At 40.7% G+C, this 18,265-nt stretch overlaps 1 protein-coding gene across 1 annotated transcript in view; it reads left to right on the top strand.

Moving 5' to 3' along the window:
• Positions 1-2,821: 2,821 nt before the first annotated feature.
• The window catches only part of CSNK2A2 (casein kinase 2 alpha 2), a 44,021-nt gene continuing 28,577 nt past the window's right edge, over positions 2,822-18,265 (top strand). Inside the window, exons 1-4 of the mRNA XM_081274616.1 lie at positions 2,822-3,026; positions 3,807-3,918; positions 15,091-15,192; positions 18,187-18,237. Of these exons, the coding sequence (XP_081130742.1) occupies positions 2,923-3,026; positions 3,807-3,918; positions 15,091-15,192; positions 18,187-18,237 (369 nt within the window). The 5' untranslated portion in view covers positions 2,822-2,922. The remainder of the gene's footprint in view (positions 3,027-3,806; positions 3,919-15,090; positions 15,193-18,186; positions 18,238-18,265) is intronic.

The raw sequence follows: 18,265 nt of genomic DNA, 5'->3' as shown, positions 1-18,265 counted from the left end.
ACGTGAGATGGGTGTGGGTTAGGTGAGGAAGTGACAAGAAGAAGCATGGAGGGTGGGTGGAGTCAGGGGTGGGCAAGGGTGGAGGTAAAGAATGGGGCCCTGGCAGGGTTTGGATTTAGTAGTCAGATCAATGGTTTAGAATCGTTTTTGGGTCATGGCCTCCTTTAAGAATCTGATATATCATGAAGAAAGAACACACGCACACAGACACTGACCCACAAATTTTGCTCACAGTTTCAGGGGTTCCTGGAACCCGGAAAGCTTGTTCAAGGGTTGAGATTAAGAATCTCTGATCTGGACTAGTTGATAGGAACTTTCGGGTAAAAATCCTAAAGTAGCATTAAGATTTTGAGAATGTTTGTGTCCTCTAGTGTGCTTTGTTTTCTTCCAGTATTTATTTTGAAAAATTTCAAAACTACCAAAAAGTTGCAATTTCACAGACCCTTTAATTACAATTAATTACATTCACTGTCAACTTTTCCCCCCAATAGCCCCACCTCCCCCTGTGTGCTTATGCTCTCAGGAACTCAAATTTTCCTGGAGACCATATGAGAATAAATTACGGATATTATGATACTTCATTCCTAAGCACTTGGCATATAACTCCTAAAATCAAGGGGTTCTCCTGCATAGCCACAGTGCAATGACCACACCGACAAAATTTAACATCGATGTAAGACTATTATGTAATATATGACCTATATTCAAATTCCCTCAATAGTGTCCTTCTGTTTGCTGTATTCTTTCTCCCCCTCCCTGTCTCTTCCCACCTTTTAAAATCCAGAATTGAATCCAGAATCATGCGCTTCACTTAGTCTCTTAGTCTCCTTTAATGGGGTTTGGTTTGGTTTCTATTGTGATACTGATTATTTTAAAGAGTCCAGGATGCTGGTTTTGTCAAATGTCCCCCAATTTGGATTTGTCTGCTTGTGTCCTACCGATTAGATTCAGGTTAAAGATTTGGGGCAGAATACCACAAGGGTGATGTAGCTCTTCTCACCGCAGCACATCAGAGGGTCAGTTGGTTCCTTACTGATGATAAGTATGATCAGTAGTTAGGGAACTTCTAAGTTCCCCTATGTAACCCCCAAGTCATCTTTGGGATAGCATGGTAACCACTGAAGGCCTCTGGTTGTGGCCAGTGACAGATGAGCCAGTGCTGAGCATCCGGTCCTCATGCTGTTTTTACCTTTAAGGTGAAACTTGAAAAGGAAAAAGAGTAGGCCTTGGGAAGGTGGAGGTGTCCCCAGCCAAGCTTTGAAGGTGAAAGGAACTGAAAGGGGTGTGTGCCTGTGATGGTCTTGGGGAAGCAAAAGTGTTAGGAGAAACACCCTGTCCAATAATAACAGCATAACACTTAGTAATCTTAACACCAAACACTGTTTTGTTTCGCTGTGGTTTACCTTTTTAATTCTTCACACAGCCCTGTGAAGTAGACGCCATTACTGGCTTCTTTATGCTATAAAATCTGCAGCACAAGGTCACACATTTGTAAGTCCTTGCTCTGAACTACATGAAGGGGGAGGGAGCAAGATCTCATCTAAAACAACAGAATGAACAAGGATTGGAGTAGGAGCACCAGGGCTGGGAGAGGAGGTTCTATTCTAAAAGACCCAGGGTGGGCAAGCAAAACAAAAGCAAGGCCCAGTAGAAGAAATAAGAGAGTGTTCAGAGCTAGAAGGCAACACCATCACACGGGACAGTTGGGGTGGCCACCCCACCCTCAGCTATCACTAACCCCTAGTCTGTCCCTTCAGGCTGGACTGGCCATTCCCATACTCTCCCTTCTCCCAAACAAAAACAAAAAGGAAAATAAAAAAGGATTTTTACAGAGTCTCAAAGTATCTCCCTACAAATTACTTCTTAGTTACAAAGGGAAAAATAGTAACTTAATATTAGAGCAACCTGACCCATTCCAGTTTAACGAAATGACCCAAGAGGACATTCAGAGGGTTCTCAGGGAAGGCTCTGAAAAGGGATTTGAGGGAAGCTCGGGAAGACGTAGGGAAAAGCAGGCTCTGGATGAAGAGAGAATGGGAGGTCCTGGGGTTGAGGGGGTCTGTGGGAGACAGGGCAGGGTCCAGAGGGTAAGGAAGAGGAAGGAGAAATCTGCAAGTGGGGGAGTTTCTGACTTATGAGCGAGACATGGGGAGGGATTTGATGAGGCCAGCTGGGTGACAGGCGGGTCAGAACAGGGTGGGGATGGGAGGTCTTGCAGATATGAACCTGGGTGACCAGAAGGACAGGGTGGGGGTGGGCGTCTCCGGGAGCTCCTGAGAGGGCCGCGACTCGAGGGGGATGGCTCCAGGGACGCGGTCTGCGGGTGGGGGGTCCCCGGGGCGAGCGGTGGGTCGGACCCAGTGGCTGGGGCTGGGACTGGGGCTGGGGCTCCGCTGGGGCTCTGGGGGCCCGGGCGGGCCGGGGGCGGGGCCGGCGCCACCCTGCGGGTCCCCCCACGCTGCAGGGGGCGCTGTGAGCCCGGGCGGCCCGGGGCTGGGCGGCGGCCGCTCCTAGTGAGCGCGGCCCCTTTTCCGGGTTTCCTCCGCCTCCTCCTCCTCCTCCTCCTTCTTCTCTGCCGCCGCCGCCACCGCTGCCCCTTTCCCGGCCGGTGGCTGCCGCTGCCGGTGCCACCGCCGCCGCCTCCTGGGGCCGCGAGCCGAGCGGAGGCCGCCGCGGAGCGCGAGCGCCGCCCGCCCCGCCGCCCCGCCGGCAGCTCCAGGGCCGGGCCGGCTCGGCCGGCGCCCCCCGCGCCCCCTGCCCGCCCGCCCCCGCGGGCCCGGCCTGGCGCGGCCGCCCGCCGCCGCGCTCCTCCTCCTCCTCCTCCGGCACCCCGCGGCCCGCCGCCCCTTGCGCCCGCCGCCCCGCGCCCCCCGCCGCGCCGCCGCCCTCTGCGCCCCGCGGCGCCCCCCGGTCCCGCCCGCCATGCCCGGCCCGGCCGCGGGCAGTAGGGCCCGGGTCTACGCCGAGGTGAACAGCCTGAGGAGCCGCGAGTACTGGGACTACGAAGCTCACGTCCCGAGCTGGGGGTAAAGCCGCCGCCCCCCAGCGCAAACCGCACTCGAACCCGGGGGATCCGCCTCTCCGCCGGCTCCTCGGTGGGCCGGCGCCGCCTCGGGTCTGGGGTGGGAGGCACAGGCCCCCCTCTCGCACATGTCCTCTTCCTCTTCCCTGTCCACCTCCCCACCCCTGTATCCCGGCTTTGCACACCGCTCGTCCCCAGAGAATGCTGCTGCTGCTGCTTTTTTTTGCTTTGTGGGGGTGCGGGGGTCGAGGAGAAGTGTAGGGTCCAGGGAGCAGACCCTGGGAGTGAGGGAGCAGTTCTTCCTCCTCCTCACACTTTTGGGTTTCCATTGGGGTGGGAAGTCAACAGCTGTCCCCTTGAGCTATTAAAATTCGCTGCCTTTTTAGTTTTCTGAAATGAGGCTGGGTGGGAGGAAAATTTTTAAAGACGTCCAGATTCACTGTCTGCCTTAAGGATGTGGAATAGGCAGGTGCTGGTGGAGCCACGGGAAGAGCGGGCACCCTCTGGGCCTCCAGGTGGATGCTTTACTTGACCCCCTAGATTGGCTCAGTGCTGTCTTCCTGCTCCCATCTCCTCCTTGGGAGGGTCAGTTAGGTTGGGAGCTCTGCAGAATGAAGGGAGCCAGGTTTATGCCGTGGCTTTCATTTAAGGAATGAATTGTGGCATGATATATGGACACTTCCAAATGTTTGATTAGTGGAAACGTTTAGACTGGGTGTACAGTGGGCATAGGGTTAGTTAATCCCAAATCCTGACATTCATTTGTGTCTCTTGCCTTCCACAGTAATCAAGATGATTACCAACTTGTTCGAAAACTTGGTCGTGGGAAGTATAGTGAAGTATTTGAGGCCATCAACATCACCAACAATGAAAGAGTGGTTGTAAAAATTCTCAAGGTGAGTGTCTTACGAGTGGCATTGCAAATATTTTTTTTTCCCACAGGTCAAAAGGACATAAGCTGCTCTTGCCACCTTCTAGAATGAGCAGTGCAAACTATTTTATGTATCTTTTGTCGGATGTCACTCCTTTCCTCCTCCCACCCCATTTTCCTGTGAACTTTTGAGAAAATATGCAGACTAATCTCAAATCTGAGCATGTTAGCTCAGGAACATCCTTGTTCTGAAGTATAAATTAGGGATTCCCAAAACTAATTCCAAAATGGTTCCATTTGTCCCAAAATAAATAGGTATTCAAAGGAAAGAAAGTCTTTTAATGGGAGATTTCCATCAATCCAAAGGCTCTGTGATTTTTGTGTTTGTTACTTTTGGTTCTGAGTTATTCCAGAAAAAAAAAAGTTGTTAAAAACTAGAGTGGCTTCAGAGATAACTTTGAAGTCCAAATAAAAGGTGACTCCTTCAGTGAATTATCACTTATTTCTTCTTCTTTGGTAATAAAGTTTCAGGTGGAATGGATAGTTAGCCATTAGGTGGGGGGGAATCTTATTAGGAAGCCAGTTAGCCCTTGTTTATTATCAGCTAGTAAAAGTAAAATTTGGAGCAACAGAAGACTACAGTTCTAATCACTAAAATGAGAATTGGAACAAAAACTGTCCTAATGTCCGGTTTAGCAGTTTGATGATATGTCTTTTGTTATCTCTCAGATTAAGCATGATCTTAGTAAGCATCAAGAAATAGGTAAATTTTCCTTCAGGTAACTGATTGTGAGGTTTGATAATGTTTTATAGGGTATACTAAAAAGTAATACTTAGACTCTGATGGGTACTCATTTTTGCCATATTATTTAATGTATGTACATGTCATTTAGTGAAAGATCAAGAAGACCGAAGGGTACTCTTACATGTACTTGATTTCCATTGTGACGCCTTTTGAGAGGTTCTGTGGAGTAAGAATATGGGATTGAAAAGTTGCTCTTGTGTGTTGGGGCAGCTGTATAATAAGAGGGGTCAAGTTTATGCACTCTGTCAATCTCTAGGGCCATCACTAAGCCCATCCACTTCTAGTGATGAAGGAACAATACAGAGCCATAATTGAAGTTACCTGTGCTGTCAGAAACATTGGGGATGAAAAGTGGGCAAATGATGTTTAAGATATGCAGTTTGAGTCCCCTCTTCCCCGAGTATGAGTTGTACCTATAAGGTGTATATATGTATATGTGTTTTTGTGTGTGTGTGCACACGTATGTGCATGCATGTTTAAAACAAAAATATTTAAATGTTTCCTTTAGTCACATTGTCCAAGGAAGCCATGATTCTTTTATGTATATAAGCATAAATGTTTTTAATATAAGCTGCTTCCAATCATGAGCAAACATAAATTGAAGTTAGGACACAATCCACATCCCACTGCTGTACATTCAGAAGAATGAATAAAACAATTCTAGAAAAATGCATAAACTTTTGTGCAGTGGCAACATTTTAAATGTAAGTGTGCAGTTTCTTGTGGACTTTGTTGAAAAGAACAGCATTCAGGCACATGTTTAAATGCCAGTGTGTTCATTTAGGAAAGCATCACATTTCTCTTCAGTCATTCTTGTAAGAAACTGCCCTGACATCATTACATTGAAATGACCCTTGACTAGAACTCTTCTTGCCTATTTCTTCATGTCTCTTACTGCTCATTTCAACATTGAATTGTAGGATCTTTTTCTTTCTCTTTTTCAGTGCTAGGGATTGAAATCAGGGCCTTCCATATGCTGGGCAAATACTCTACCACTGAACTACATTCATAGTGGCCCCTACCCCCCCGCTTTTTAAAATATTTATTTTTTAGTTGTAGTTGGACACAATATCTTATTTTACTTATTTACTTTTATGTGGTACTGAGGATTGAACCCAGGGTCTCACCTGTGCTAGGGGAGCGTTCTACCTCAGAGCCACAACCCCAGACCCCCTTTTTTTAAATTTTGAGACGGGGTCTCTAAGTTGCTGAGGCTGATTTCAAACCTGTGATCCTCCTACCTCAGCCTCCTGAGCTGCGGCATTATCAACTTGTGCCACCGTGCCTGGCTTTTTTTTTTTTTTTTTTTTGAGACAAGGTCTCACTAAGTTGCCCAAGCTGGCCTTGAATTTGCAATGTCCTGCCTCCTGAGTAGCTGATATTACAGGTGTATGCCACTGTACTCAGCAGATCTTATAAGTTCCACTGTCCTAAAATGAGTCTTAGAAGTTGCCTTTGATGATATGGTTAGTGAAATGTTTTTTGTTTCTTTCCTTGATACAACCTGAATCACCACATTTCCACTGGTGAAAACTAGACTTCTTTATGTTTTTCAAAGCCCTGTGGCATTTCTATCCAGGTTCTATTCCTATTTGAAGGATAGGGTAAGAAACCACTAATGGTATTATTGTGGTTTTGTTACTAAAATAGGTTCAAAGTAGTATTATATTTTGGGTACTGGTACTGGGAATTGAACCCAGTGTGCTTTATCACTGTGCTACATCTCCAGCCCTTTTTATTTATTTTATTTTTCATTTTTGAGGGGATGCTGGGAATTGAACTCAGGAACACTCAACCACTGAGCCACTTCCCCAGCCCTTTTTTGTATTTTATTTAGAGACAGGGTCTCAGCGCCTCACCATTATTGAGGCTGGCTTAGAACTCGGGATCCTCCTGCTTCAGCCTCCCGGGCCGCTGAGATTACAAGTGTGCGCCACCAAGCCAAACATCCTTTTTATTTTTTATTTTGAGATAGGGTCTCATTTAAATTTCTTAGGGCCTCACTAAGCTGGCCTCAGACTTGTGATCCTCCTACCTCAGCCTCCTGCATTCATGTACCACTGCACTTGACTAAAAGAACATGGTCTTTATCTGAGGTTATATTCCCTTACTCAAATAAGTTCAAGTTATGACTAATATCTACCATTGTGGTGTTTGGTTATAGGAAATTAAGTCCTTAGCAAAGTATCAGCTCCTCAGTTTGGAATATAGAAAAGGCTTCCACTTCATATACCCTGGTTGTTTTTCAGCTGCAGAAGGAACTTAGTGTATTAAAGTTCATGGAGTAACCAAGACAAAGGTATATTCCTTCAAGGACAGGATGTCTTTTTCAGTAAATACCATTTTATAACAGTCTTTCCATTTATGAGAATGATTGGATTCTGAGTGATCACCGAGAAATTTTATTTCATTTAATTTGCATCTGAGATTTCTAAGTATTTTATTGATCAAAATGTATTTGAGCTATTAAGAGATTTTGTGAATTTAGGAACTGGTGAGGAAAATTTTACAGGCTATCCTCAAGTGGTATATTCACAGGCTAAAATCTTAAAACTTCCTAATCAGTAAAAAGGCTATATATTTTTCTGACAAGAGTTTGTTTTGGGAATGGTAAGGATCTATAGAGTAGAGCAGAAAGCTACTTCAGTGTCAAAAGTTTCATATTTTAATTCTGAAAAATCTATTCCTCAGTTCCTCTGTAATACCACTTAGAAAGCTATACACAGGCTGTGTGCGCGATGGCGCACGCCTGTGATCCCAGGGCTTTGGAGGCTGAGACAGGAGGGTTGTGAGTTCAAATCCAGCCTCAGCAATGGCAAGGCATTAAGCAACTCATGAGACCCTGTCTCTAAGTAAAATACAAAATAGGGGGCTGGGAATGTGGCTCAGTGGTCTAGTGCCCCGAGTTAATTCCCTGGCACCAAAAAAAAAAAAAAAAAAAAGCTATCCACAGAAATGAAAACATTTAACCATTTTAGATAAATTTTAGCATTTTGTGGGTACTACCTGTATGTATGGATTTTCGCGCTTCTTGGGGTCTTTGGGATCTTTCAAATTAAACTGCTATTTGGTGAATAATAGTCAAGAACGACACCATTGTATAGCTTTTTGAGCCAGTGCTACAATGACATGGAAATTCCCATATAATGTTTCCTCTTACTAGTATTATTTTATAACAGCTGGGCTATCCGTTTTTTCCACAGAAATTAATTCTTGAAGTTAAAACAGAGAATGGTGGGATTAAAATGTTTTTTAAACATATTTGCTGTATTTACAAATTCTTAAAAATTTTGTGTTGTCAGGAGGTAGCATTGATACAGATCCTTGGTAACTTTATGGCCCTGGCAGTCTTTATGTTATATCCAAAGGATGTTTTCTACATACTGATATATTGCTTCCTTCTTTATTTCTGCTTTTTTTCAGAGGTAGGGTTTTTACCCTATTTTTGGGTATGTGTACATGTATCTTCCTAAAGCAACACATTAGTGGTATTTACATTCTTTGTGAAGTCTAGTTTTCACAAATGTCTCATGGTATCAAGAGTTAAAACAGTATTATTAAAATATAGTAACATTAAAAATTGTGTGTGGACTAGTCAGTGCTGTTTCTAACATTGGGGTTAAAATGGGTTTCAGATGGAAAGTGTAGTTATCCTTTGTCAAACAGAATCACAGGGTATAGGAGCTTATAAGCCATTAGAACCCTAGTCTGTCTTTTATAGGTAAACTAGGACCTAAAGAAAGGATGTGACGTGATCAAAGTTGCATATTAGTGGGTAGAGGCACTAGGTGTAGAACTCTGCATACCTGTCATTTAGTCTTGGTAGATCTGAGGAATACAGAACATTTGCTGAATATTTGATTTCTTGATGAATTGAAGTGTACTGGAAGGATTGGAGAATACTCACTAAAATCAAATGAAATTATCTCTAATTAATTTTTGAAGTTATTCTTCTAAGTATTTGACTTTGGTGGGTTGCTAGTTGAAGTGACAAATAGATGCGAACCCAGAAAGTTGTAGGCAGAGGGTCTCTATGATTAGCATCCCCAGCAACAAGTTTAATATGTAAGGGAAATACTATTTTACTTTCTTCATTTGAAGCCTCAGTGAGCATTATTTTTATGCTTTTTAACCCATTCGGTTTCTCCATGTCTCATTATCACTTGTCAAATTTTTGGGGGGTTACAGTTTTATCCTTTTAATATATTAGAGCTTATTTGAAAGTGAATACGTGTGAAAAGAAAATCTTTTTTGGGGGGTGGGGGGAATACCAAGGATTGAACTCGGGCACTCAACCACTGAGTCATATCCCCAGCCCTATTTTGTATTTTAGAGACTGGCATCTCCCTGAGTTGCTTAGCACCTTGCTGTTGCTGAGGCTGGCTTTGAACTTGTAATCCTCCTATCTCAAGCCTCCTGAGCCACCGGATTTACAGGCTACCACACCCAGCAAAAGAATATCTTGATAGAGAGTATTCATTCCTATATGTGGAGCAGGCCTCTAGATAATTTTTAGAGCCTAATTTTAGGATCTGCCATCTCATAATCTGGGTGGTATAGTATAAGACATGTTATACAAGGAAGGTAGAAGACTTGGATTCTAGAACTAGTTTCTTCATACTCTTTGGCTGTTTTCTCATCTGTAAGAAAGGCAAATCATGAAATATAGATAAATGTGTAGGTAGATGATAGTGTTTTAATAATCCACAAAATATTTTTCTTTCCTGAGAGAATCTGGCCCAGGAAGTTGATTGCCCGAACTCAGATGTCATCTCAAATACTTAGAAACTCTGATGTTGAACAATTTAAATTCTTTGTGCCTCAGTGTCCTTTGAAAAAACTATGTTAAATAGTACTCTTGCCAGAGGTTTGGATTTGCTGAAGACAGTGACGCATTGAGAGCAGTATAGTATGGTTTGTAATAACAGCATTACAGTTGGACCAAGTGAACGGTTTAAGAGGCAGAAACAATAGTAGAAAGGGTTGTAACATTCACTTGATGAGATTAAGCTGCCTTCCCCCCGCCTCTAATTTTTTAATTGGGGTAACATGCATATAGAATGTGCCATTTTACCCATTTTAAGTCAGAATGCATTCATAATGTTGTGTAACCATTACCACCACCCGTCTATGTAACTTTTCATCTTATAAAATTAAAATTGCTCATTCAACAGAACTGTCCAGTCCTCCCTCTTCCCAGTTAGTGCAATGACCATTCTACTTTTGGTCTCTATGATATTGAGCGTCCTGAGTACTTCATATAAGTAGAATCATTAAGGGTCTTTTTGTGGCTGACTTATTTCACTTAGCGTGATTTCCCCCAAGTTCATCCATGTTGTAGCACATGTCAGAAGGTCTTTCCTTTTTAAGCCTGAATAATATCCCATTGTATGTATATATCACATTTATCTGTTTGACCGTCAACAGACACTTGGGTTACTTCCACATTTTAGCTATTTTGAATAACACTGCTTTGAACATGGGTGTATGAGTACCGCTTTTGGAATTGCTGGATCAGAAGGTAATTCTATTTTTAATTTTTTGAGGAATTTTCCGCGGTGGCTATTCCTTCCCAATAGCAGTGTACAGAGGCTCCTCTTCTCCACATGCTCACCAACACTTGTTACTTTCTGGTTTTTATAATAGCCATCCTAATGGTGTGAGATGGTATCTCATTGTCATTTTGATTTTATGCCTTTCCTTTTTAAATTAACAAGAAATATTTTTTAATCCTAAAAATAAATAGTTACCCTCAAGCAATTAATAATGTAATGATAATGATGACACTTGAAAAAATAGTGAAGAAATTGCTGTGAATAAATACTATTGCTCGAATGATATTTATATTTAGGTCAAGTGCAGTGGGTTTCAGAGATGCTACCAAGATAATAAAACAAGTGCCATCATCCAGGCTGAACTTTGTTCCTTACTTCATCCTTCTTCATTCTTAGCAACCATTATCAATGGTAATTGTTTGATGCAGGTGATAAACTTAATATCTAGTAGGGTCTTCTTTGGTTTGATCTAGAATAAGTAACCCAGTTTTGGAAGTTATAGGTTATTTTTCCTGTCTTGAATTTATCAATCCAAGAAATAAGTTTAAGTGGTATTTTGCCTGTTAATATTTGGAATTTATTGAGGTCACAATTCTTATACCTTTCAAATGTAAGTTTGCAAGTTAATTTGTAATTAAATGCTAGTAATTGAAATCTTTCTCAAATCTGCCTTTAAGAGAAAAAGAAAAGCCGGTTGTGGTGGCGCATGCCTATGATTCCAGCAACTCCTCAAGAGACTGAGGCAAGAGGATTACAAGTTCCGAACCAGCCTCAGCAACTTAAACCCTGTCTCAAAATAAAATATGAAAAAGGGCTGGGGGTGTGACTCAGTGGTTAAGTGCAAAAAAAAAGAAAAGAAAGAAAAAGAGCCAGGAGCAGTGGTTCCTGCCTGTAATCCCAGCTACTCAGGAAGCTGCAGCAGAGGATCACAGGTTCAGAGTCAGCTTCAGCAACTTAACAAGGCCCTAGCAACTTAGTGAGGACTTGTCTCAAATTTTTAAAAAAGGCTGAGGATGTGGCTCATTGGTTAAATGTTCACTCTCTTGTACCAAAAAAAAAAAAAAAAAAAAAGAAGAAGAAGAAGAAAAGGGAAAAAAGAACTAGGTAAATAAACAGGGCAGATTATGGATTTTGCCAACTCTTATCTTTCTAAGCAGACTGGCACTAAATTTATATTTTGTTTCAACGTTTTTGGATATCAGAAAGGAAAAAGTTCTCCCAAATAGCAAGAGCTGATCATCACATTGGTAAAAACCTTCTGGAAGACTCCTTCCTTCTTTCCTTTCTCTTTTTCCTCTTCTTCCTTCCTTCCTTTTTTCATTTTCAGAGCGCATGCACAGAAAATTTTAAATGTTTCTTTCCCTTTAAATTTCCTATAAATGCCAAAATTTATTTATTTCTGAAAACTTGATTTGCTACTTTAATTTCTTTTTTAACTTTTTAAAAATATTTTTATTTATTTATTTTTATGTGGTGCTGAGGATTGAACCCAGTGCCTCACATGTGCGAGGCAAGCACTCTACCACTGAGCCATAGCCCCAGCCCTTCTCTCTTTAAACTTTTTGCTGCTTTAATGGACTTCGAGATTTTTTTTTCGGGGGGTGGGGTGGTTTTGTTTGTTTATTTTATAGTACCAGGGATTGAACCCAGGAATGCTTAACCACTGAACCACATCTCTAGCCCTTATTTATTTGTTTATTTGTTTGTTTTGAGACAGGGCCTTGCTAAGTTGAGGCTGGCTTTGAACTTGAGATCTTCCTGCCTTAGCATTTTCTGTGCATGGGATTACAGGCATGCGCCAGTACATCTATCTGGATTTTGGGTTTAATAAAAAAAAATAGAGGGATTTGGAAAATAGCTAAGCTAATTCAGTTTGAATATTTTCAACAGGTATTCTCTGAACTGAAGTAAATGAACCCTAAATGAGAGACTTTTTGTGTAGCATACAAGATGAAATCATGAGATCTTTGTGGAAATCATGTGGTTTCTGCATTTTGTGTAACTGGTAATGAATGGGTGTAAACTCTAGATAGGAGAGTCAAAGCATCTTTATTTCTGTGAAGCTTAGAATTTATCTTTTTGGGGAGATGTTAATGAGCCTCTCATAAATTCTGACTTTTTCTCTCTGATTCCATTTGTAGAATTAAAATGGTCTCTTTCACTCCATCTGACTTTCTCAGGTTTGGAAATAAACTGAGGCTAAAGAGAGCTGTCTGGAGCTTGTTCTTGATGGGTTGGAGGGAATGTCCTGGGCTGCAGGTCACTTTCCTTTTTGTAACTCTTTGATCTTTTGTCAGCATATGAGGACTCTTAACTGCTGTACTCAATTATGCCACTTTAGAATTGCCCTGCTATTCTCAATCTCTAATTTGGATAGTTTTTGGACAAGGGACATTTGGCAACAAAATATGCTTCAGTTGCTCTGAGTTGCCTTTAGATATGTTGAAGGATAGCTTGATCTTAACCTGGTTGTCCAGGAACTATGCACCTGCCTGACCTGTTGCTGAGTAACAGGAGAGAGTGGAGGGCTTTATGTGGGCAGCATCATAAAGATAACTTATTTAGTGAGGAGTTAAGGATGCTCTTAGTAGAAGAAGAGGTTGCTTATCGTAAACAGGCTTCTGGCTGTGGGTCTTTTTCCCCCTAGAGTTGTGGATGACAACTCTAGAATTTTCTCACATTGAAAGTTATTTAATACAATGGTAGCATTGGCTGATTTTATACATACATGATAGCCAACCTTTATTTTTCCTTTAATTTCATGACATAATTTTAGACTTTTAGAAAAGTTGCAAGTATTTCCATATACCTTTCACTTAGTTCCTCAAATGTTAATGCTTTATCCTTCTTTGTTTTCATATAAATACCATGTATTTGCATGTGTATGTACATACAGACACATTTAGTTTTTCTGAAGTGCTTGAGAGTAAATTATAGCCATCCTAACTACTTCGGCATGTGTTTCCTTAAAGACAAAGACAATTTCTTACCCATGTTTCCATGCTCAGAAATCGGAAGTTAACATTAATTCAGTGCTTATAGCTAATCTATAGCCTTCGTTCACATTTGCAGTTGTGCCTTTAATGTTCTTTATAACAAAGAAAATCTCAGATCATGTGTTACATTCAGTTGTCATATCTTTCATATCTGGAAGCTGTTGCTCAGTCCATATCATGACATTGGCATTTTTGAAGCTTATAGGCTAGTTGTTATATAATATGTCCTTCCCTGGCTGGCTTTGTTTTTGTTTTAAATCAAATTGTGTAGTACTTCATTTTCTGAAAACAATGAAGTTCATAATTATGAAAAGGAGACTAAGGAGTAAAGTTCCTAAGTGGAGATGGGGCCAGGGACACAGCAGCCAGACCTGCTGTACTGGGAACCCTGGCAAAGTAGACAGTGACATTGTCTTTCACAGCTGACTTGCAAGGATGCAGCTAGAGTGCAGGTGCTCTGTTTCACAGTCTTCTCCTTTCCTCTTTTAATTGTTGAGAGGTGTGTGTCAGGGACCATCAAAAGGTAATGGTCTTCTCAGCAACATAGCAAGGCCCTATCTTAAAATAAAAAACTTTAAAAAGGACTGGGAATATGGCTCAATGAACTAACGCCCCTGGGTTCAAGTCTGGTTAAAAAAAAAAAAAATGATGATCTCTGGTATATGGTTGTGTTACTGTTCCCTGAACCCCTGCAATAGGCTTTTGAGTTCTTGTTTTAACATTTCATACCAGACCCCACTGGCCTCTAGTTACCTATGCTATTGTAACAGTGTTTCAGCGACACAAAACTCCTTTTCCCCTTAGGTTTTTTTTCCCTCTCAGCCACGCTGGAGAACAAAAACACAGCATGGAATACTGTGGCATACAGAATCAGATCCCCAGATTTGATTCCTGACCCCCCTCTACTGTTAGCTGTGACCTCCACTCTGCTGACTCTACTGCATAGAGGTTTTATGAGGATTATATTTACTACTGCCTAATAATTTGAAAATAATGGTGGTAACAGTGCTTACTATATGCCAATCACTGTTCTAAGTGCCTTGTAAAGCTTACTTGATTGAGATACCCTTATTTTTTCAGAGCTGCTTTTAGTCTTCAAATTCTTTGGCCCATGTAAGACAGGAAATGGTATGTGTAATGAGAGTATTTCTAATTAATGTCTTTGATTTTTCTATCTAGCTGTTTGATAGCTTAGCAGATAGCAGAGGTTTTCAATCACTACTTATCCAATCAGTTTTCTCCTTTGCTGATCCAACATCTTTCTTTAGGAATAGAATCTGTTGGGAAATTTTACAGGCTCTGTGCTGATTTCAGATTCTAGATATTAAGGAAATGGGAGTGGCAACAGGAAATGGGAGGCAGCAGCTGGGAAACAAGTTTGTAACTTGATGTCAGTGAACTGGTCTTCATTCCTGGAAGTCAAAATTACTTGTAACTCATTGGAAGAGCACCCCATTTTGTTTCAGTTTTTCCATTTGTACATCCTTGATATGCAGCTGTTCAGAGCTTGAATACTTTCCATTTGGCAGTTATCTAGTAAACATTTTATTTTTTGAAGTGTGACATGGGTGTTCAAAAATTTTAAGTGCCTTAGATATAACTACTTAATCATCTTGACACATAGATTATACAAGTCTGTAAATGATTTAACTTTAAAAGTTCTTGTGGGCAAGCCCATTTTGTCTCAGTTTTTCTCTTCTGATTCAGGCATGCTCTTTTAATACATCCCAGTCCATAAGGTAGCATATGAACCATGTGATTGGCTTACATTGTTTTCAGGTTGTATTTATTATATTAACTTCAAAAGGAGTCTTACTTCTGATTACTCTTGTGTATTTAAGCCAGTGAAGAAAAAGAAGATAAAACGTGAGGTTAAGATTTTGGAGAACCTTCGTGGTGGAACAAATATCATTAAGCTGATTGATACTGTAAAGGATCCTGTGGTAAGTGGCTGATGGCTGAGAAGTGTGCTAATGGACCGGAGGCGGGGGGTGGTTGTTGAATATACAGAGCCTCAAGGTGCACAGTGTGTTTACTGGTGAATAGTTTTGAACACCAGACAAAAATCGAGATGGCCCAGTGATAAGGTAGCCACCACTATTTTTATAAGAATATAAAAGGATATTCAGAAAAACCCTTGTCCTGTGTTATCATTATTTTGATTTAGCCCACAAATGTTTGCTGTGTAGCTCCCGTGAGCCTCTGCTTTTGTCCTTTTTTTTGAAAGCTTATTACTGCCAGTTTGCATTACCTTACCTCACTTAGTAAACTTGACATTTGAAAACCTGTATTTACCCAAGGAAATACTGGAGTATCTCTGTGTGGACACCTGGCATGTAGAGCTGAGCAAGTCACAGCCCACTAACCCCTTGAGGTCAAGAATCCTGCTGTATCTCATAACTAGTCTTTAATTCCAGAGTAGATGCTACTAAAAGTTTTACCAATCAAAATAGTTTTGTGAAAATGCTTAATTTTTAGCCATTTTAGATGTGCTGTTTAATTTTGTTTTCTCTCCCTGGGGAGTAACTTAGCCTTAAGTTAGGACACCCACACACTTATATATACACATGTACTTTTATACCACTTTCTATCCCATTTCTGAACTCTGCCTTCTGTACCCCAAATATTTCCATGACTGTTTTCTGTTTATTTAAGAAGTAGGTCTTTGTTTCTGTCTGCTATAGTGCATGTGGTGTAGTAGCTAATATGTATTGAGTGCTTATTGCAGGCCAGGCACTTTTCAGAGGATTTAACTATATTGCATCATTTTAAAAAGCCTCAAACAATCCAGAGGGGTGGCTGCTGTCATTTTCCACATTGTAGTGATAAAAACAAAAGTCTGCAGAAGTAATTTGCCCAAGGTTACACAGTATTGTTGAGTAAGAAAAGGTTTTTTTCCGGGCTGGGGTTGTGGCTCAAGTAGTAGCACGCTCGCCTGGCATGCGTGAGGCACTGGGTTTGATCCTCAGTACCACATAAAAATAAAACAAAGATATTGTGTCCACCTGAAGCTAAAAAATAAAATAACTCCTCTTAAAAAAAAGGAAGAAAGAAAGAAAGAAAAGGTTTTTTCCTGTGGACCCTGGAAAGACCAAAAAGGGATGGTTGTATGCCAAAATGTATCTGATTGTCATTCAAAATATAGTCCATTCTGCATGGTGTTGCACGTCTGTAATCCCAGTGACTTGGAAGGCTGAAGCAGAAGAGTCTCAAATTTGAGGCCTGCCCAGGCAACTTACACCTGGTCTCAAAAAAAAAAAAAAAAAAAAAAATTGTTTTTTTAAAGGACTGGGGATGTAGCTCAGTAGTTGAACACTTGGCTAGTGTGTGTGAGACCCTGGACTTGATCCCTAGTATCACAAAAAAAAAAAAAAAAAAAAAAAAATATATATATTTGTACATATACATCCAGCCTGCTAAGTTCAGACTGATTTAATAATGACTAGCCCAGGGCTGTCTAATGTTTGAAAATGGCCTACATTAAAAATGAGTGTTGCCCATTTTTAAAAAAAGAATACATACATGAAAATATGTGTTTTCAGAAGAATTTTTAAAATGTGAGCCAGTGCCATAACATAGTATACTAGGAGTATCTTTTTTTTTTTTTTTTTTTTTTTTTTGGCACCAAGTATTGAACCTAGGGGTGCTTAACTACTGAGCCACATCCCTACCCTTGCCTCGCTAAATTGCTGAGGCTGGCTTTGAACCTGTGATCCTTCTGCCTTAGCCTCCCCAGCTGCTAGGATTGTAGGCATGTGCCATTGCACCCAGCTCACCAGGAGCATCTTCATTTTTTAAAAAAATTAACAGAATTCAGTATTACTTAGTATATTTGTAATTTGTTAAAGTGTTTGTTTTACTACTTCGTAGAACAAATTAGAGTAGATGAAAAGCATCAGGGAATCCTCATCCCCTACGTTTGAAAGGATCAAACTTAGTCCTGAGTCCATAGAGCATTCTGATGGTCTTGATGAAACCTTTAAAATTTGGGACAGGTGAAAAATCATTTGTTCGCAGCTGCTGCTTGAGCTGTGCCTTGTGCTGGCAAAGACCTGCGTGCATGCATTGTGCCCTATTTCCTAGGTAATTTTCACCTAGTCCTGAAGCAAATGTTGTCAGCAGTGAAGATTTCCAAGATGGCTTTTTGTTGGTGTTGTTTCTATAACCCAAGCCTCTGCTTTTCTCCCGATTTTGAAACCTTATTACTGCCAATTAGCATTATTTTACTTCTGACATTTTGAAAATCTGTACTTCCATAGGAAGTATTAAACATTTTATACTTATTGCTTTAAATACTATGGTGCTTTTAAAAATTTGATTAAGTATGATTTTTTGGGGGAACATTGTCTTCTAAAGTGAGATATTCTAACTGGGGCAGTAATTTCACGAGGTAACTTATTGATAGTTTCACAGATAGTTACATTTTCTTTTGGGGGCCTTGAAAAGATTTGTAATAGATTCCCAAGACCTATGAAAATTCTGTCAAGTGCATCTTGCTTGCTAAACCTAGATGACATGTGTCACTCCTTTTGTAGTTGGCAAATTGAAATATTGCAGAGTGGAAATCTTCATAAAATCATTGACAGATTGGTTAAGGTCAGTGTGGGTTGCTCAAAAAATATCTTCCTTTAAAAAAAAACAACTTTTTATTAAGTAAAATTTTCATTTACAGAAGTAAAGTGAATAACATGACCCTCCTGCACATATCACCAACCTTGTTTCATCTGTACTCACTTCCCCCCATCCCACCATAGCTTTATTTTGAAGCAAATTTCAGACATCATAAAAATTTAAGAAAATATTTTTTAACAGACCATCCTTAATGATTGAGTCCCTTTTCATCTTAAATGAAATTTATAAATGGACCAGTATGGCAAAAACAAATTACATTCATTACTGTCTGAATACCTAAAAAGCATTAATATTTTCTCTTACAGTCAAAGACACCAGCTTTGGTATTTGAATATATCAATAATACAGATTTTAAGGTACGTGTACATTTTCTTTCTGATATAG

The sequence above is a fragment of the Spermophilus citellus genome, assembly GCF_964194105.1.
Source record: "Spermophilus citellus genome assembly, chromosome: 18".
NCBI lineage: Eukaryota > Metazoa > Chordata > Mammalia > Rodentia > Sciuridae > Spermophilus > Spermophilus citellus.
This window is presented reverse-complemented; position numbering and strand designations above follow the sequence as displayed.